This window comes from Rhododendron vialii, chromosome 3a (assembly GCF_030253575.1).
Source record: "Rhododendron vialii isolate Sample 1 chromosome 3a, ASM3025357v1".
NCBI classification, from domain to species: domain Eukaryota; kingdom Viridiplantae; phylum Streptophyta; class Magnoliopsida; order Ericales; family Ericaceae; genus Rhododendron; species Rhododendron vialii.
Window position 1 is genome coordinate 2,612,539 of NC_080559.1, and position 21,232 is coordinate 2,633,770.

General features: G+C 39.1%; 2 protein-coding genes across 2 annotated transcripts; both read left to right on the top strand.

Moving 5' to 3' along the window:
• Window positions 1-1,854: 1,854 nt before the first annotated feature.
• Window positions 1,855-4,312, top strand: LOC131319028 (uncharacterized). Its single transcript, XM_058349127.1, has 2 exons — window positions 1,855-2,739; window positions 3,340-4,312. The coding sequence occupies exons 1-2, from the start codon at window positions 1,915-1,917 to the stop codon at window positions 4,117-4,119; spliced, it is 1,605 nt and encodes a 534-aa protein (XP_058205110.1). The 5' UTR covers window positions 1,855-1,914; the 3' UTR covers window positions 4,120-4,312.
• Window positions 4,313-9,120: 4,808 nt separating this feature from the next.
• Window positions 9,121-19,111, top strand: LOC131319378 (uncharacterized). Its single transcript, XM_058349605.1, has 6 exons — window positions 9,121-9,214; window positions 9,408-11,613; window positions 12,094-12,209; window positions 12,897-13,003; window positions 18,006-18,185; window positions 19,008-19,111. The coding sequence occupies exons 2-6, from the start codon at window positions 9,436-9,438 to the stop codon at window positions 19,109-19,111; spliced, it is 2,685 nt and encodes an 894-aa protein (XP_058205588.1). The 5' UTR covers window positions 9,121-9,214; window positions 9,408-9,435.
• Window positions 19,112-21,232: the final 2,121 nt, after the last annotated feature.

Genomic DNA, 21,232 nt, shown 5'->3' on the forward strand with positions numbered 1-21,232 from the left:
AATACACACGCGCAACTTTTTGTCCTCAGCCATGGGATGCCAAATCCATGTCTGATTGTGTGTAGATAACTCCAGCTAGTATAAAGCAAAATGACAAGCTTGACCAATTTACCTTTTCCTGTAGTATTCTCTAGAACTGACCCAAGTTTCATAGGATGAGAAGATAAAAAAAAAAAAAAGAAAAAAGTTTCATAGGATGACAGACCTCGATCCCAATTTGCTCCGTCTGCCACGTGCCAAAATCTTGTATGGGATAAATTGTATAGTTCTAATTCCTATGCAGGTTCATAGAACTCAAATACTCCTCTTTCTCCTTTGGTTTGGACTCGGCCTTATTATCGCTATGGTTTCTGCTTGAGTGTGGTGGTAGCTGTTATAATAATGGTAGTTTGATGTGGCCTTGTGTGGTTGTCTTCTTTATTTGAGATTCTTTACGTATGTCTTTCAACTGAGTATTGTGTACTCTTTAATTATCGTGTATTTTTTAATTATCGCTTGAAACTTTAATTAATTATTGTATTGCATGGATGCGTGTATAATTTTTGAGTTTCTCTTGAATTAAAATGGTATCATTTATTTACATAATTGGAGCATACATTTGGCAAATACAAATAAAAAAATTCAAATTCGACCATATCATAGACCTTTTTCTTCTCCAATACCAAGCATGAAAAAAATGAGAAAGGACAAATTCAAAGGCCATGAATTGTAATTTGTTTCTACTTTATGACTCAGTTGAATTGCAATTTGTTTGTAATTTATGTTAGCAATTTGTCAAAATTGATTTTTACTAAACAAAATTCACTAAGGACTTGGGGCATTTGGTCCCAAAAATTGGCCATTCGTTTTTTAGAAAAACCATTGACTGGAGGAGTGTGCAATAAAGAGAGAGAGAGAGAGAGAGAGAGAGAGAGAGAGAGAGAGAGAGAGAGAGAGAGAGGTGCGAAGCAGGGAAACATTTTCTGAAGTGGGAATTGTGGGTCCTAATTGCTGGAGAAAGTAACACGTATTCCTTTCAAAGATGAGAAAGGAAAAAGACTTCTTTCAAAGTCAGGAAACGAACAATGATAAAAATAAAAAAAAAGAGAGTCAGGAAACGAACAAAGGCAAACTCTCTCTACTGAAGAAGATTGAAAAACGAAAAGGAATTTACACCTAGTTGTTGTATTTTTATTTTTCCTTCTTCAATAATGCTAGGTACATATCAATTTATCACACTCCTCTCACATACATGTGTGGGAATCTCACAAGCTTGAACGGTTTAATGAAAACTGCTTGGCTGAAGAACTTTCCTATCCTATTTTTGGCTGATTTCTAGCGTGAACCCTTAAAATCACGTTCTAATCATATAAGAATGGTTCGAATCATCAAAATTTGATCAGAAAATAGGAGGTCCACATTTAACTAAGTTAAGGGTGCCCTTAGAGGGTATGTGGTGCCTATCTTTTTTGTGAGGTGTTATTGTTGGATTGTTGTATATGTAATTGGACCTTATTTGAATTGGATCGGGTGAACCCGACACAACTAAGATTTCCCCATAATTTGATTTGAATTCGGCAAACAACCAAGTATTATATATTGGTGGGGTCTTGAGTGTGGCATCTGAGCCGTCTATCTCGACAATCAATGGTTCACATATATTTTTTACTAACTTTTACCGGTAAAAGTGTCACCGAATCGGAAACTGTTCACAAATAACATATAAAGAAGCACCCATATATTTAAGTGCAGATCTTTCCTCTTACTCTATGACAAAACAACCTTCTTCTCATCAACATATTTTCCAAACTATACATTCAGATTATTGGGTGTTCTAATATGTACCATCTCCATTTAGCATCTAGGTGCTCGTGCCTTCCATTGTGAGAGAGAGAGAGAGAGAGAGAGAGAGAAAGTGGGGAGTGGGTTAGAACAATGGAGATACTAGCAAGGTGGAAGTTGCGCTGGGAAACGTGGGATCTCCGGGTTGTGATCCTCATTAGTCTCAGCCTACAAGTCCTTTTGATATTCCTTGCACCTTTGAGAAAACGAGTGTCAAAGGCTTGGATAACCATCCCCATATGGTGTGCGTACTTGCTTGCAGACGCAACAGCTACCTTTGCTGTGGGACTCATTTCCAGTAGTCAGGGTCACACCTCTGGCCCTTTCACTGATCCGACCCTTCTGGCATTCTGGGCTCCCTTTCTATTGGTACACCTTGGGGGTCCCGACACCATTACAGCTTTTGCCCTTGCGGATAATGAGCTCTGGCTCAGGCATTTCCTGGGTCTGGGATTCCATTGCTGGGCTGTCGGTTATGCCTTCGTTCAATCATTTCCGAATCACAAGCTTTGGATCCCCACCTTGTTCATATTTCTGGCTGGAGTCATCAAGTACATTGAGCGAACACGTGCTCTCTATCTTGCTAGCTCTCGTATAATCAAAGACTCTTTTCTCACATATCCTGATCCTGGGCCTAACTATGCGAAGTTCATGGATGAGTACACTTCAAAGAAGCAAGCAAAACTTCCGACGGAGATAGAGATTATCCCTGAACCTAGTAGTAGGAGCAACAATACAGGAAATGACGAAGCCAAGGGAGATGACTTGTCTTGTTTGAAGGTGGTACAAACTGCTCACAAGTACTATACCACTTTCAAAGGTCTGGTTGCGGATTTGATCTTCAGCATCAGTCAGCGCAACCAGAGCCGAGATTATTTCCTCAAGCAAACGGCAGGAGATGCTTTCCATATTATTGAGGTAGAACTCAATTTCTTCTATGAGATTCACTACACTAAGGCCAGGGTGATGCAAGGTAGGTTTCTTGGATATCACCTTGGATATCCCCTTCGGATAATTTCGTTTAGTTTGACTTGTGCAGGCCTTGTGCTTTTTTGTTTAATCGAGAAGAAGAAATTTCATAAGTTTGATATTGCAGTTTCCTACACGTTGCTTTATGGTGCTATTGCTCTCGATTTAATAGCTTTTTTAATGATCCTTTACTCTGATTGGACTGCTGTGGCCCTCACTAATTCAGAACACCCCAATTGGTTTATTAAGATCATGCAATGCTTGCTCAATGTTAATAGGGTAAGGTGGCCTAAAAACCCTGGACAAAATCCCAAATGGTTTTCCTTCAGGAAGATCATGCATATTGTGCGTCTCAGGTGGTCTGAATCTCTCTCACAGTACAACTTGATAAATCATTGTCTGCACCCACGTAAGGAATGGTGGGAGAAAACTATTGCTTTTTTTAGCCTAACCAACATGCTAGATGGGATGGAATATGTGAACCCTGTGGTTTTCAACACTGGGTTGAGAGATTTTATTTTCGATGAGCTGAAAATGAAATCTAAGCAGGCAGACGATTTAGAAACGGCCAAGGAGATATTTTCTGCCAGAGGGGATTGGATTCTACGGTATGAAAGTCGTGCCAACTTACTCTGTTGGATCAATGATGTCGAATTTGATGAGAGCCTAATTCTGTGGCACATTGCCACTGAACTCTGCTACTATGACCCAGAAGATGTCCAAGACAAAAATGATAACCGCGAGTTCTCTAAACACCTATCGGATTACTTGTTATACTTGCTAATTGTGCAGTCCACAATGTTATCCAATATAGCAGGTATTGGGCAGATAAGGTTCAGAGATACTTGTGCCGAGGCCAAGAAATTCTTTCGTGAAAGGAATGTATTAGCGGAAGAGAAGAAAATTGTCACCTTTTGCAAATACTTCTGCTGCTGCTTTAATAAATGGTGCTTCAAAGGGAAAATGGAACTGGAGGATGAATTATTAAAGGAAAATGCTTGCAGAAATATCCTTGAGGTTAATACAGAAGTTGAACCTATTGCTGTTAAGGGAGACAGAAGCAAATCTGTGTTGTTTGATGCGTGCAGGCTGGCCAAAGAGCTGAGGAAATTAGAAAGGCTTGAAAGGTGGAAGATAATAAGCAAAGTCTGGGTTGAATTGATGTCCTATTCAGCGGGTCATTGCAGAGCCCATACCCACGTGGCACAACTCAGTAAAGGTGGACAGCTCCTCACTTTAATATGGTTGTTGATGGTTCAACTTGGCTTAGGTGATCAATTTCGAATAAGAGAAGGGAATGCAAGGGCGAAACTGATCGTGAGCAAGTAGGTCGATGAATTTGTTGGATCAATAAATTTAGAGATGTGTGCTTTTTTAATTTTAATTTTTCTTGTTTGAACATTCCAGTTACATGCCTAAGCGAGATACCTGTGTTTGAAATGTGACATGCACTAATAGCCAATGGTCAATAGTTCTACTTGTTGCAGACACTATCTAATGATATTACCAACATTTTCTGAGATATTACCAACATTTTCTGAGAGTTGAATATCTAGTCTATGTTGAACGGTAAGAGCATCTCCAACGCGCTAGCTTAACGAGCCCCATTGGCTAAAGTAGATATTCAGCATTAAATTCAAGTGTTTAACCGATTCTTTATCCCACAAGGCTATTTGCTTTGTTGCTTTCCGCTCGGTAAAGTAGATATTCAAAATGGCTTCATGAATGAAAATGGGAGTGTTGCAACTTGCATGTATGGACAAGAAACCATCTGTCTAGGAAATAATCTTGTGCACAGTGCACCCACTACAAGACCTTTAATGGATTTGTCTCTACCCAAAAAAGAAAATGAGAAATAGTTTTTTAAAAAAAATCTAAACTTATTGAAAAGTCCAACTTTCCTTAATAAGTAAAGTAATATACTTTCCCACTCGCCTTTTAAAAAAAAAAAAAACACACTCTCTTTTTGTCCTATTAATTATATTGGTTAATTTTTTTTTGAAATGGCAACAAATATATTGAGATAATCTTGATAAAGGGTACATCAAGATAGGTTAAGTTAGTTTTAATGGACAACTACAAGTTTCTCGGTTCAGGCATCACCGCTAGGCCCTCGGCCATCACCGGTCGGTCCTCGGCCCAGTCAGCCTTTGGGCATCACCGGTAGGCTTTTGGCCATCAACGCTCGGCCTTCAGCCTTCACCGCTTGGCCCTCGGCCATTGCCGCTAGGCCTTCGGGCCTTCAGGGAGTGGTTTACGTTGCTAGAGTCATAAGTTGATTAACAAGGCTATAGCAGCAAGCAGCCAAATAACAAGGGAAACTTATAGGCTTAATATATGATTTTGGGGACAAGAAATCAAGAACGATCGACATTTAACCAAGCTTTCGTCTTTTCTTTGCTGAAGCTTTTGAGGCAATGAGAATTCATGGTCTGATTAGCATACTTGTTTGTTTACATCGATTAGCAGTTGAAAATTGTGAGTGCTTTTTGGTAGCATGTGAGAATGAGCTATAGAATTAACTCGTCTTTCATTTTCGAATTTTGTAGACCAAAGACTGATATAGATAGTCCATGGGCGTTCGACAATGCACCTTGCGTTTGTTGTGGAAAAATATTGAAATTTTGAACTGTTGAAGCTTTGCTAGCAATAAGTTTTGAAACATGTTCAGAACCTTGTTTGGGTGCCCGTTGATGGACCATATTTGAATTGGATTGGGTTGATGTGAACCCGAGTGGGATATATCTTTTCTCTTCGGCAAACAATAGCATTTTTTTTTCTTTCAGCAAACTGCTGATATATTTTAAGTATGTTCATATTCAAAATGGCGCCGAGGAGGTTTATGAGAAAATAAACAGCAAGTAACGAGTTTCTACAAGAATTTAATTAGAAATGTACTGCAAATTTAAGAATGGAACTAGGCGTCCATTGCGTCAATTTGTCAAGGTGAAATTAGACTTCCAACGCGAGAGATCGTGATCCCAGCAGGAACCCTATCAGAGTAAACATTGAAAGGTACCCCTAGGTCTTTGAACTCCCCCCCGCCTCTGGACCACAGCATTTAAAAAATTGTTTATGATTGTCTAATTAAGCTGATTTTTATGAGAAAATTTATCCATCGAGATACACCCAAGTTATACAGCAGCTCAGATCAACCAAATAAAACAAAAGCGGATCACATTTTAAGTCACATGAGAGGATTAAAGGGAGATTTTGAATGAATGCTGTTTTTAAAATTATGAGATTAATAGTGTGGCAATGCGAGGATCACTACGAACCACATCATTTAAAAAGTTTTGTATGAAAGTAATAAGTCTAAATCATTTTTCATAGCAGCTTCACTAGACGAGGAAGCAAGCAGCAGGGTCTCTTTCGCATAGAGCGCCATTTAACGAGCTCGCTTAGCACACTGGAAAAAATCAAGGACAGCCCCGCGACCATATAAACTGGTCTCACATTGAACGGAAATTAGAAAAAACTGGCCTCACAAATCTGTGCAACAAAGGGAGATATAACACCTGAGGTCCAATCAATTGGAAGTAGCATAATCATATGAGATATTAGGAGCATTAAAAAGCATGCCAATGCAGAAAGCATGTCTTAATTGAATAATGAAGCCAGTATATCTCTTTGGATACCGAGATTGTGTTGAGGAAATCCCACATTACTTGGGAGTGGAATGGGTAATCACTTAATAACATATGAGACCTCTTCGTCCATCTCAAAACCAATTGGCAATGAGTAGAGTGGAATGGATGATGAGACCTCTTCGTCCATCTCAAAACCAATTGGCAATGAGTGGAGTGGAATGGATGATCACTTAACCAATTGGCAATGAGTGAAGAGGTCCCAAATATTATTAAGTGATCACCCATTTCACTCCTAAGCAATGTGGGACTTTATATCTTAACATCCCCCCTCACGTGCAGCCGCTTTTGAGGTATATCTTAACATCCCCCTCACGTGCAGCCGCTTTTGAGGTCTGTCACGTGTGGCCACTTTGGGTCCTATCATCGTGCAGCCTTTTTGCAGGTCTGTCATCGCGGGGTGTGGATTGTAATTTTTAATAAAATGTGGGGTGGAATGAGCCCCGCTCTGATACCATGTAGAAATTTTATATTCATCTCAAAACCAATTGGCAATGAGTGAAGAGATCATATATGTTATTAAGTGATCACTCATTCCACTCCCAAGCAATGTGGGATTTCCTCAACATCCCCCCTCACGTGCAGCCGCTTTTGAGGTCTGTCACGTGTGGCCTCACTTAATAACATTTGAGACCTCTCCACTCATTGCCAATTGGTTTTAAGATGGACATAAAGTTTCTACAGATTGCTCTGTAGCCAAATTGCAGAGTAAGTTCAAATAGCATGATAAATCTTTTTTCGTGCACCTCAACTAATTCCGGAGCCCTAAAGTTAATGACTAGACAATCCCTCCAGTGATCCCAAGGTTTAGAATATTTAATCTTCGTTGGACTCGAACATGGGACCTCATAGATTCAAATTAAATGAGTAATATGAGTTTGTTCAGGGGAATTAATTTCAGTGAATTTTATATAATCACACTCTTATGAAACGTGTTTATTAGAAACAAATTTCTTTTCTTTTCCCACTCCTTGATCTCTTTCCAGATTGGACACTGCAGAGCTCGGTTTCATTCCTGGTTTAGCTGAATTTTCAGTCTGCTTGGGCCTGTTAGTTGTTCGCCGTGCTTTAGGAACAACCTTGTCGGACACAAAAGGCTTGGGCTCAACTTTCAGTCTGCTCGGGCCTGTTTGTTGTTCACAGTGCTTTAGGAACAACCTTGTCGGACACAAAAGGCTTGGGCTCAACAACCTGTTTGATCTTTAATTGCTTCTCTCTCTTTTTTTCAGCTTGAATAACTTCTATTTCAGCTTTGAACTTTTAGAATCCTCAGGTTTTGAAAGTCCTGTGCACCGAACGTGTGTGGTCGGAGCCGTAGTTACCTAAAATCCTTCAACATACCTCGCGCTCCCACTCTCAATCCTCGCACTACGCTTGCGCTTTCAATTCTCACTTTCGTAGATTTTAGCAGTTTGAGATGTGATTCGAAGACACTTTCACGATTGCCCTCACACTCTTGCTCGCACATAGGGCTGGCCCAGGCACAAGGCCCAAGAGGCCTGGGCCTTGGGCATTTCAAATATTTCAAATTTTTGGGGCACTCAAATTATATGTTATATATAAGTTTTTCCATAATATATCATAAAAGGTATTTTGGCCCAATGGTGTTTGTAACTTGAATAAAGAGTATGGGGCTTGGTTCGAAACCCCAAGTCTCTATTTTTGGAACTATTTGTTTTTCCTTCATATTCTTGGCCCTTGCACTTCTTAGGTCTTAGCCTCCTACTGCGTATAAGTGAAAAAGGACACTCTATTTCTTCCAATCAAATTTCTCAAAAAATTTAGTGGAAACCGTGGATTGCATATAATATGATGACTCTTACTTGTCAGAATAAATGATGGATCTTACACCTCTTGTATTTTTAACTACTTAAGCATAGTGACTCAAGATCAAAGTTCAAACGCACCATAAATGTTTTGGTAAGAATTTTTGTTTGTTTTAATTTTTCTTTTAACTTTGAATATCAAATTCACAAATAAAACGTACTAATATATATGGTGATTGTTGCTGTAAAAATTGTTAAGTACTCTTTAGGGCACACTTTTTTTATTAGGCCTTGGGCACTAAAAACCCTTGGGCCGGCCCTGCTCGCACATGCATTCATAAATTGCGTGACTTAGGTCGGAGCAGCTGTTTTTGACGACTGCTTTTGGATAATTGAGCTGTCTATGCAGCTATATTACATATTTACATTACATAGTTTAGCTGAAACGTTTCTTCTAAGGTGCCGGTTGTTCGAAAGGATTCCCTCCTTTCCCAAGAAAAGGATTCTAACCTTCGAAAATTAAGGGCGAAAGGTTGTTGGATTTCGCCAGACATGTATCCAACTCAAGCATTAGCCCCACATTCTTCATTTATCTGCAACAAATCAAACGTACTCTGAAATCAAGAAGAGATAGAAAGAAGATAGGAATCTAATGCGAAGTCGAACAAGAGTAGAAAGGTATCTGAAGCATGCGCGAGGTAGCAGATGCTCCAAAACCAAAAAATCAAGAAAACTCATGAGAGAGAAACAGAGAGAGAATGCGTTCTTGTCTTTGCTCTGCTTTGCTTTGAAGATGAGAAAATTTTGATCCCATCTTCCAAATCTCAGAAGCATAAAAAGTTTTCAGAGAGAGAGAGAGAGAGAGAAGAAAACCGAACCACAACAATTCACTCAATCTCTGTGTGTGTGTGTGTATTGCCAGCTCTCAAACTCTCCTTATTGATCTCCGCCTCTCTCTCTCTCTCTCTCTCTACGCCTGGCCTCATCATTGCCTTGCAGAGATCTCATAAGGTACACCAATCCCCTTATCAGTTGATTGTTTAGATCTCTTGTATTCTGCTCTCTTTGGATTCTCCGGTTTTCATTTGGCTGTATCAGTCCGATAAATATTTGTTGAGAAATGATTTGTTGTTAAATTATGATTGTAGTTTCTGATTGTTTTCTCTCTTGCATATTCTCTCATGACGGAGTTCCCTATTTACAGCGAAAGGTTCAACTCTCATTCAAAGAGCATGGCCAGTACTAGCAGTGAAGCCCCTCCTCCCCCATCACCTAGTGAGACTCCAACCATCAACAATTCTACCGAATCCAAACCGCTTGAGAACGCAGATCAAAAAGGTAAAAAACCGCTTGAGAACAACCACCACAATGCAGCTTCAAGCAGTGGAATAACCAAAGAAGATGACAACCACGGTGGAGCTCTTTCCCTCTCTTCTGAAATGATCCAGAAGGATCTCCTCCTCTTGGATTCGGCCTTGATGAAGTACATGCACCATACATATGGGAAAATCAACCAGGCCCGTGAGAAATTCAAGGAGCAACTAAAATTTCCGAGTACTGTGAGAGACTTTGACGAAGTACGAAGTGCCATCAGGAAGCTTGAAGACCAGATCCCTTCGCTTGAAAACAATCACCACAATGCAGCTTCCAGCTGTGGAACCACCAACGAAGATGACAACCACGGTGGAGCTCTTTCCCACTCTTCTGAAATGATCCAGAAGGATCTCCTCCTCTTGGATTCGGCCTTGATGGAGTACATGCACCATACATATGGGAAAATCAACCAGGCCCGTGAGAAATTCAAGGAGCTACCAAAATTACCGAGTAGTGAGAGTGACTTTGACGAAGTACGAAAGGTCATCACGAAGCTTAAAGGCCAGATCCCTTCGCACCGTTCTTCCGATTCCAAATCACAACATAGGGAGTGGCCTAATATAAATGAGTTCGAAGAGGAAATGATGCACTTCACAGAGGTTAAGCAGACGGTTGATTTGGAGGTCCTAAGGAAAATGGCTTTCAGTGATCTCCTTGAGCCATGGCATCGTTGTTTGTTATGTTTCTTTAGGTTCCCACCAGAGAAAATTATAAAGAGAACGACGATGATTTACTTGTGGATAGGCCAGGGATATATTTCCCAGCCAAATGCTGGCAAAAAGATCTTTGATGAGCTTATTGCAAAGCACTTCATCGAGCGTTGCTCCGCGGTGCCAAATAGTTGCAGGATGAAACCTTCAGTTCGTTCTTTTTTATCCGAACTAGCTGAAGGTAAGGGATTTACTTCAAATGGAGCGCCTCTTAATGGGGATTTTTTAAAGGATTGTCGTGGTCTAGCTGGGAACTCATGTCGGATCAACAGTGAGGCCATTATTAATAAAGAGCTCAAAATATTTGAGAATGTGGAGACTATCCAAAGTCTTCATCTCGGAAGGTGGCAAAGCTCAGCTAAGCACCACATTGAACTAGAAGACATCAAAATTCTCAATGGATTGAAGAATTTGAGGTTGTTAAAGTTTCTTAGCCTGCGAGGTATTTCTATGATGACGGAGCTTCCCGCATTCATTTTAGAGCTAAACTGTTTGGAGATCTTAGATCTTCGAGCTTGTCATAATCTTGAGGGGATTGCTGACAATATTGGTTTGCTCAAGTGTTTGACACACTTGGACATGTCCGAGTGTTACTTTTTGGAACACATGCCCAAGAGTCTTGCTCAACTATCAAACCTCGAAGTTCTTAAGGGATTCTTCATTGGGCATCTCAAGAAAAAAAAACAATCATGTACTCTTTACGATTTGTCAAAGCTGCCGAAGTTGAGAAAACTTAACATCTACACAAGTGTTAAAAAGTTTCCTATAGGGTCGGACCTTGAAGCTTTACAAAAATTTGAAGGCCTACTCAAGTTGACAATATCATGGGGAGGATGCTCTTTAAAGGATGAAAAAAATGACGGCATGACAACAGACTCTAGAGCAGAAGGCCTTCAGACACTTCATCTCAGACTGCAGAAACTAGACCTTCAAGGTTTCCCTATGAAGAGTCTACCCCATTGGCTGTGGCCTGCCAATCTGAAGGAACTAAAGAAACTCTACATTAGAGGAGGGAACTTATGTGATCTAGGGCAATTACAGGAACGCCCAGGGGAGAAATGGAAAGTGGAGATATTGCGTTTGAAGTACTTGAGTGAATTAGAGATAGAATGGAACCAACTGAGGTCATTATTTCCCGAATTAATTTACTTGCACCAACTAAAATGTCCCAAGCTTACTTCCTTCCAGATTGATAAGAGTGGTGTTTGGATGGACGAAAAGGCTATTGATACTCGGTTCTGGCTGCAGAAATTCTTCAAAACCGATGGCGTCAGCTTAAGTTCTTTGGTGGGGTATGGTCCAAACTTAGCTCAGGATGATTCTAACGTTTGTCCAGTAGATTAGAAACAGCTTTAGTTAGCTAGGTTTAGTGTGGTAATATTTTAAAGAAATTCAAAAACGTTTCATGCATGATTTTGTAACTCCCATATATTTGTAACCCCAGATTTGATTTCAATTTTTTATTTTTGGTTTTCCATTAAACCTATCAATTATATCAGATTTTTAATTAACATGTGAGTTATGGGGTTATAATGGGATTATGTAACGTTAAAAATCTCTCATTATCTCTTCTATTCTATTATAAATTAGGGGGTTGCTCTAGCATTTCAAGAGTACAAGTTCGTGAACTTCCCAAGTGTTACAAAATTAAGACAATATTTGCAGAAAAATAAAGACAATAATGAACACAATATGAGTATGAAATTAGTTCTTCAAGAACTCAGGATCGATTTTCCAGGCCCGATCATATTCTCATTACCTTCCTTTTGTAGTCCTTTCTTTCTTTCCTTTCTCTTTTCCTCTCAGTTCTCAATTGAACAAGGAATTTTAGGAATGGAAACTGTTGAGGAAGAGGAGTATTACTTTTCCTTGGTGTATTTGAAACAAGAAATCGATAGGAGTGCCTATTATAGCCAAATGAAGTAGGTGAAGCTCAATTCTCACCATTGGATTGTGCTAAGTGAACTTCAGTCATACACTTTGGATTGTGGTATGGGTGGAAGCACAATCATATGGGAGACAAAATTGAATGGGAGGAGGGCCAATCCATTCCACTATCATATGTGATCATCCATTATGTTCGTAACACTCCCCTTGGATGATCACACACTAAGAATATGCCTCGTTAAAACTTTGCCCAGAAAAATCCAGTGGGAAAAACCTTGACAAAGGAAAAAGAGTATGTGGACTTCCCCCTCGAAGAGGTCTCATCACACAGTGATGGTCGGATAAGGAAAACTACTCGATTCTTCTTGTGTAAGACACCCATTGTGGCGCACTTGTTTTGTTTAGAGTCGCCACTTGGTTTTAGAAACCAAGATACCAAAAGGGACGAGATTCTGAGTTTGGAATCATAGGTATGGTAAGGGGAAGGTATTAGGCACCCCTTTCACACAACCAAAAGGTTGGCCTCTACTTGCATCGGGTTCGGTTTCAAACACATTCTGTCCAATCATTTCTTAAAAGTCATAGTTGCAGTGTCTGAAGAAAAAGAGGGAAACCTCTGACCCGGCGAACGCTGCTATAGTATTAGAGACACAGGAAATTCAAGTATACATAAATTGATATATCTCAATAATTCCGTTTAATACTTTATCTTTCTGTTATAGGTACAATAAACTAGATCAAAAAGGTCAAAAAAGCTATCAATCAGAAGAGTCTACCATTATAGCATACAGATGTTGGGAAACCGAATCCCAGAACTTAGTAATGGCGCGTACAGATTAGACAACAAGAAATTGCAAAACCCTACAAGGCGGAATTAAGGTTTTGCCTCAACTCCCTGCGACACGAACGCTGGTTGAACTTGTTATAACACGCTTTGCTATAAGCCACCCCGAATACTACTCGACTACACCTTACGATCTTCTATTGTATTCCCAGCACGTCTAGAACACAAACCGAGTGTGGACTCTTTCGTGATCTGTTTGCTCTCCCTAAGCCTGCTTCTATTTCGTGAATAATAGAAAACTTCTAACCTAGAGAGCATAACGTATATATATAGGGATACGATAGGGACCTAAAGAGTAATAAGTCCGGGCTTTCAGTGTAAATAAGAAACTATAATCCCACCAGGATTCTATTTCTTATTTCATTAATTATAATTCACCCAACTACAGAATTATAATTGCACTCTCAACCTTATCTCAATTATATTACGAGCTCCATGATATTAAATACTTATTAATCTCCTCACGTTAAGATTACAGATACCCATTGATTAAAATAAATTACTAACAACAAAAACAAGTCTAAAGGTCTTAACAATTACAAAGACAACCTAGACAGATATTTAAGGGTATAGAACTGGTTGAAAACACTCTAACAGAAACCTCTTCCATCAGGGTTAGGCAATTTCTCCACCCTCAAATCTTTAGATACCTCAGAATCGCACTCCTATTTAGTACAGTTAAGATTAACAACAAAAAACAAAATATATACTCATCATTCTGAAGCCAGGCCAATTTGATCACTATAGACTAGAAACTGATGATCCAAGCAAGTAGCACCGGCTTTCAACTATTTATATCCAAATCCAATAACTAGGAAGCTCTGATTTTGACGCTGCCAAATTTCTCACTTGATTGTGGGTTTCCGCCGCGTCTTGATAAATTTCAAGTCCCCATTAAGGACCTCACGGGCAAACCTCCATACTTCCTCTGCATTTCTCTCACCATCAAATGCTGCATGCTTCCCCTTTCGAGGTTTGAAAGTGATCAAGACTTTGTCTGATGATTTGAATCCCAATTTATCGAGTGAGTTTAGAAATGACAGATGCTTGGATATATACATCCAAAAGAACATGGGAAATAGTCTTCGGAACTAGAGGCCAAACTCTGGCACCCTAATAGTGGTTTCTGAGAAAACTAGAAGCACAAATCATGCAGCAAATAAAGAAACTAGTCTTTTATAGCAATTGCCAAACCCTCGAAGGTTAAAAAACTTCAGCTCTGGAAAGGCAACTGTATAAACTCCCAGTACTTTTTTTAACCTGCAACAAAGGAAGTAAGAACTTACAATATTTCATTTCAAGTCCACTCAAACAGCGCTTAAATGAAGGAAGATGATGAAAAACCCGAAGGAGTGTTATTGAAAATTTAGTAGTGAGAGAGAGAAGCAGCATTCAAATTTTATCTAATGTCCCCGAAGGGAGACGGCCAGGGCATCTATGAAATAGGACATGAAGGGGAGACCATACTAAAGGAAGAAATAGGAGGAAGGAAAATGGAGGGTTTCCTTTATAGTCACCACCAAGCGGCATCAATTGAAAGAGGCTACACCATTTTACATAATTGCATCTAAAGCGCAACCTTAAACTGAATTAACGGATGGAGTTTTCTTAGTACTTTTCATACCCTCTATATCAATACCAAATAGGTTTTGATCCGATTTAAAATGAGGGTGATGCAAGAATTTTGTCAAAATAATTTGTTTTTTTACCCATTAAGGATAAAATTGTCAAATCATTTAATTTCAAAGTAAATAATTTTGGATCCAAGTTACTTTGGTTAGATTGTAGACTCAAAAAGCTTTCTGACGGTTCAAGTCATGTGCAATTCGGAGTTCGGGAGTGTGTGTGACAAGTCTGCAAAGTTGGGCATTTTTTGTAGCTTTGAGGTGCTCTTGGGGCACACTGCCAAAACTTAACAATGTCATCTATTCCCCTCTTTCCCAATCACGCCTGTCTCTTCTTCTGCCCTTCTCCTCCACCACCACTACCTAACCACCTTGATCAATATCCAATCCCACAATCTTAGTTTTTTTTTTGTTTTTTTTTCACCACCATATTTTAACCACTCCTGTGGTCCTACCACCACCTCATCGCCATTGTTTCACCACCACCAATCGCTTCACTATACCTCCATGGCTCCACCAACACCTCGAGGCCATCATTTTACCACCACCACTTAGACACCATGATTGTCACCCTTCCACTAAACCATCACCGCCTCACAACCCCCATCTTACTATTGCTATCATTGTGGCACTAGGTCCACCAACAATACTTCATTGTCACTATCACCACCACCACCTACGTACCATCATTTCACGACCACACCTCACCCTACAACCACCACCATTACTTCACCGCCACTATCACTACACCCTATTTCACCACCAATGCTATCATTTGACCACCACAACTACCACACGTCCGCTTCACCATCACCGCCACCTCACAACCACTATCTTACTACAACTACAACTAAGGGTGTGCATGGGTCGGGTTTGACCCCGAACCCGACCCGACATGTCGGGTAACAAAATTATTGGCCTGCAAACCGAACCGAACATGTGATAAGAACCGTCCGCGAGCCCAATTCTTTACGTTGGGTCGGGTCGGGTCCAACCTGTTAGTATTTTATTTTAATCAACAGGTATCTGTAATCTTAACGTGGGGAGATTAATAAGTATTTAATATCATGGAGCTCGTAATATAATTGAGATAAGGAAGGGAGTGCAATTATAATTCTGTAGTGGGGTGAATTATAATTAGTGAAATAAGAAATAGAATCCTTGCAGGATTAGTTTTTTCTTATTTACACTGGAAGCCCAGACTTATTACTCCTTAGGTCCCTATCGTAGCCCTATATATACACGTTATGCTCTCTAGGTCAGATTGATGTTTTTCTATTATTCACAAAATAGAGGCAGGCTTAGAGAGAGCAAATAGATCATGAAAGAGTCCACATGCACTTGGTTCATGTTTTAGACATAGAGGGAATACGATAGAAGATCGTAATGTACGGTCGAACAGTATTCGTGGTTTATAGCAAGGCGTGCTATAACAAGTTCAACTAGCGTTCGTGTCGCAGGGAGTTGAGATAGAACCTCAATTCCGCTTTATAGGGTTTTACAATTTTTGTTGTCTAATCTATATGCGTCATTACTAGGTCTTGGGGATTCAGTTTCCTGACAGTGGTATCAGAGCAGGCTGTAATCACGCGTATGGATTAAACAGGCCATGTTGTCCATGTACGTAGGTTATAGAGGGTAGAACGTAGAACTGTGCTAACCCTTGTTTTGCAGCGTTCTTACCCAGCTATTATAGTCACATGATTTTTATTGGTTTTGTGTAATTGGATCCCACAATAATTTTTTCGTGGTTATTGTTATTTATTGGGTATCACAATTATTTTTCGTGGTTGTAATAATTAACGTAGCATGTGTTATTTATTGGGTACCACGATTATTTTTCGTGGTTGTAATAATTAACATAGCATGTGAACTCCAATGGAGGCATAAGATCGATATTTGTATGTTTTTTGGTTGTAATAGCATTCGATGGTTATTCGGAGATCAAAGATGGTTGATACAAAAGATACAAGTTGTTTGGCTCGCAACAGATTTTTTTCAGATTCATAGGGTCTGATTGCAGGGCTATTTCGACCCAGTAAACATTGGAATTAAAAAATCCGTTCTTCACAAAAGTTGTAGATAATTGAATTTCGAATCCAACCCAATTTAAAACACTTCAATTGGAGGTCAGATGAAGAAGATATGGCCAAAATACTGAAGGCTGTGCAGTTTACGCTAGAATATGTCAAATTCGAAATTTCTTGCCTAAGCACGTTTGGATTTTGGTTTCCTTGATTGATTCAAACTGTCTAAGTCTTCTACACAAGTATAGCCGAAGGATTTCAAGTTTGGAAGGACTCCTTATTGCTTAAGGATTTCAAGTTTGGAAGGATTTCTTGTTGCTCAAGGATTGCATCTTTGACCATAATAGTTGGAATGCATATTTTATTATGTTTCCTTATTTATGTTTATGCATGTTTCCATGAGTGTTTGCAAATGTGATAGTTTTACCATATTGGACAATATGGTGATAATTGGCTTTGACCTAGATCGCGGTTTTGCAAAGTTGAAAATTTTGATAACCCTCGCAATTTTTTTTTTTAAAAACTAAGTGGGAGAGGGAGTTTATTTTTTTTAAATCCCACGGTCTCCATTACTAGTATGTAGATGATGTAATTAATTTAGTGTGATGGTTTTAGAACCTTCCTCCCCATCGGGCAAAATTAATTATAGCCTCATCAGTATAGACTTCCTTAAAGGATAGGTCTATGATAATTGTTGTGTGAATTACTTCACCATCTGAGGTAATTCATAACGGAAAATGGGTCATGGGGCTAGATAATGGTATACACTTAGCTGTAAATAATAGTATACTCACCATTTGAGTCACTATTATTATTTATAGGACCGAAGCTATATTGGCTATTTAATTTTGCTTGGCACGGTATAGTGTCTAAATAGTAAAATTAAAAGAGTGTGCCTATCTACATGAATGATAAAGAGTAGAGACTTCCCATCGAGGCATACTCTTCACGGTGTGTAGGACTGCTAATATTTTTCTTTTAACATGTGGTAGAGAGAACCAATATTAAAATAAAATTTAAAATTTTTTATTGCTCTTCATAATTGATTGTTATGTTATTTGATTCTCAGATTTAAAAATGGGCTCTTTCAATCCACTTGTCATTATTCTCAAAAAAAATAAACTTACTGGACCTAACTATGTTGACTAGAAAAGAAACTTGAATATTGTGTTAACTGTTGAGGGCTACAAATATGTGCTATCTACGGCGTGTCCTCCTATACCTGAAGAGAATGCCACAGAACAAGAAGTAAAGCCTTATAAAGATTGGGTTAAAGCTGATGAGATGGTGCGGTGTTATATTTTGGCTTCTATATCGAATATATTGTAACATCAGCATCAAGCTATGAGAAAACTTTTTCGCCAGCAGCCATGCTTAAGTCTATCTGGATTCTCTTATCCATTGCGGCTCATCTCGATTACGAGATTTGGCAAATGAATGTAAAAACCGCGTTCCTTAATGAAAATCTGAATGAGTATATCTATATGGTGCAACCAGATGGATTCATAGCAAAAGGTTAGTAGCACATGTTGTGCAATCTCAAGAAGTATATTTATGAGCTTAAGCAAGCATCTAGATCTTAGAATATTCGTTTTGATCAAGCAAATAAGTCTTTTGGTTTTGATCAATGTCCGGATGAGTCATATGTGTATACGAAGCGCAACGAAAAAGTTGTGGTGTTTCTAGTACTTTATGTCGATGATATCCTACTCATCGGAAACAATGTGGGAGTGTTGTCTTTAGTGAAAGTGTGGTTATCCGACCAATTCGAAATGAAGGACTTGGGAGAAGCCGGTCACATCTTAGGGATTAAGCTTATACGAGATCGCAAGAATAGGATGTTGGGCTTATCACAAGCTATTTATATCAATGTCATTCTTACCCATTTTAGCATGCAAGATTTCAAGAAATGGTTTCTCCCTTTTAGACATGGAATCAACCTATCCAAGGATCAGTGTCCTAAAACACCTGAAGAGATGGAGAAAATGAAGGCAGTTCCTTATGCCTCGGCAGTAGGAAGCTTTATGTATGCTATGTTGTGTACTAGACCTGATATTTACTTTCTCGTTGGCATGGTTGGCAGATTTCAGTCTAATCTAGGACAAGAATATTGGACTGCAGTGAAACATATTCTCAAGTATCTGAAAAGAACTAGAGATCATATGTTGATGTTCCAGTCAGATAGTCTGGTACTTCATGGGTACACAAACTCAGACTTTATGTCAGATAGGGATTCCAGAAAGTCTACCTTAGGATATGTGTTTACCTTGGGAGGTGGAGCCATAAGTTGGAGGAGTATCAAACAATCTTGCATTGCTGATTCTACCATGGAGGTAGAGCATATGGCAGCTTCTGAAGCAGCCAAGGAGGCTGTTTGGCTTAGAAACTTTTTGTTGGATCTGGAAGTGGTCCCTTCAGTGCAATCACCCATTACACTCTAATGTGACAATAGCGGTGCAGTTGCTAATTCGAAGGAGCCAAGGACTCATAAGAAGAGCAAACACATTGAGCATAAGTATCATCTGATTCGAGAGATCGTATAGAGAGGTGATATTATTGTGACCAAGATTGCATCGGTGAATAATCTAGCAGATCCTTTTTACAAAGAGCTTATCAGCTAAGACTTTTGATAGTCACGTAAAGGGAATGTGAGTGAAATGCATGACAGTATAGTTTTGAGTCTTAGTGGGAGTTTGTTAGGAGGTTATATAAAAGTTATGTTTTTATATGATGGATTAATATTTAATTATTAATCAATTTTATCTATTTTTTATGAGAATCTTTTATGGGCAATATTTACATGATATTTTTGTATGTTGTGCGTATGTGTCTTTTATTCTACATAGTAGATAATCCAGTGTGTAGAGTACGGCTTACACATAGAAGATTGGATCATCGGTTCTTATGGAATATAAGTTATGGTTCACAGTTTTAGATGGAATTTGACACACCATCGATAGGATTGTAGCACAATATTTTAGTAGGTCTGTCTTGACTACAGGGAACGATCTAGTTCTAATTTATTGTGCTAGTACACTTTGTGTGTATTGAACATGACCGTATTGAGGTAATTGTCTTTATACTAACTTTATAATACAATTGGAACCTCCAGGTTATTATGAATGCTTATGCTCTTAATCCAAAAATAATTATTAGAGGTGTTTATTTAATGTTGTTGACTTTGATTCATTAAGGAGTGAGATCTTTATACGGTCAATAGTCTTGATGAGTTGGGTAGCAACATTATGTATATGACAACTATTAATTATTGATGGAATCCACGTCCCAGTAGGGATTGATGATACCCCTTGAGTAAGCTTATAAGTTTCGATTATGTCAAACCCTGCAGGTGGATATTTGTATCCGACATATTGAATAAGTTAAGTGGATAGTCTCAAGTTAAGATGTTGATTAAGTGAGAGATTGTAAGTAATTTATTTTAATCAATGGGTATCTGTAATCTTAACGTGGGGAGATTAATAAGTATTTAATATCATGGAACTTGTAATATAATTGAGATAATGACGGGAGTGCAATTATAATTCTGTAGTGGAGTGAATTATAATTAGTGAAATAAGAAAATAGAATCCTGGTAGGATTAGTTTTTTCTTATTTACACTGGGAGCCCAGACTTATTACTCTTTAGGTCCCTATCGTAGCCCTATATATACACGTTATGATCTCTAGGTTAGATTGATATTTTTCTGTTATTCACAAAATAGAGGCAGGCTTAGAGAGAGCAAATAGATCATGAAAGAGTCCACATGCACTTGGCTCATGTTCTAGACGTGGAGGGAATACGATAAAAGATCGTAAGGTACGGTCAAGTAGTATTCGTGGTTTATAGCAAGGCGTACTATAACAAGTTCAACCAACGTTCGTGTCGCAGGAAGTTGAGATAGAACCCTAATTCCGCTTTATAGGGTTTTACAATTTTTGTTGTCTAATCTGTATGCATTATTACTAGGTCTTGGGGATTCAGTTTTCTAACACAACCAAAAATCGAATTAATCTTTAAGAATTGGTCGGGTCGGGTAAAAAACGCACCAACCCGAACCCTAAATCGAAATATGATTTTTAACATAAATTGAACCCGCACCCGTCCGAACAACATGTTCGATCCCGTCCGAGACTCTTCGGGTTGGGTCCGCGGGTGGACGGATTTTTTACACAGGCCTAACTACAACCACTACGTACCGCACCACCTCTGTCGCCTTACCAACACTACAACCGTATTAATTGTTGCTCCTCCACCACCATTGCCTCATCACTTACTTCATCAGAACTACCACCACACCTCCACTCTAATATCACCACATCTCCACCGCCATAATTTAACCAATAACACCACCATTCCTTAAACGCCACAATTAACATAGCTTTATCTCCACCACAACTACTTCGGCTCCACCAGCACCAGCACCAGCACCATCATTTTACTATTTTGTTACCATCAACACATCACCTAACATCACCCCCTGAGCGCACACCATCAATTCACCAACTTATTCGGTGTCGTGGGCTATTAGTCATGTGACACATGGCGCCATGACCTCCTTTTA

Excerpts from the sequence above, each read along its gene's own strand:
- LOC131319028 (XM_058349127.1), top strand. The coding sequence starts at position 1,915 with ATGGAGATACTAGCAAGGTGGAAGTTGCGCTGGGAAACGTGGGATCTC. Across the intron at positions 2,740-3,339 it reads ATGCTTTCCATATTATTGAG|GCAGACGATTTAGAAACGGC; the intron begins GTAGAACTCAAT and ends AAATCTAAGCAG.
- LOC131319378 (XM_058349605.1), top strand. The coding sequence starts at position 9,436 with ATGGCCAGTACTAGCAGTGAAGCCCCTCCTCCCCCATCACCTAGTGAG. Across the intron at positions 11,614-12,093 it reads TAGCTCAGGATGATTCTAAC|TTCTCAATTGAACAAGGAAT; the intron begins GTTTGTCCAGTA and ends TTTTCCTCTCAG. Across the intron at positions 12,210-12,896 it reads GCCTATTATAGCCAAATGAA|GTACAATAAACTAGATCAAA; the intron begins GTAGGTGAAGCT and ends TTTCTGTTATAG.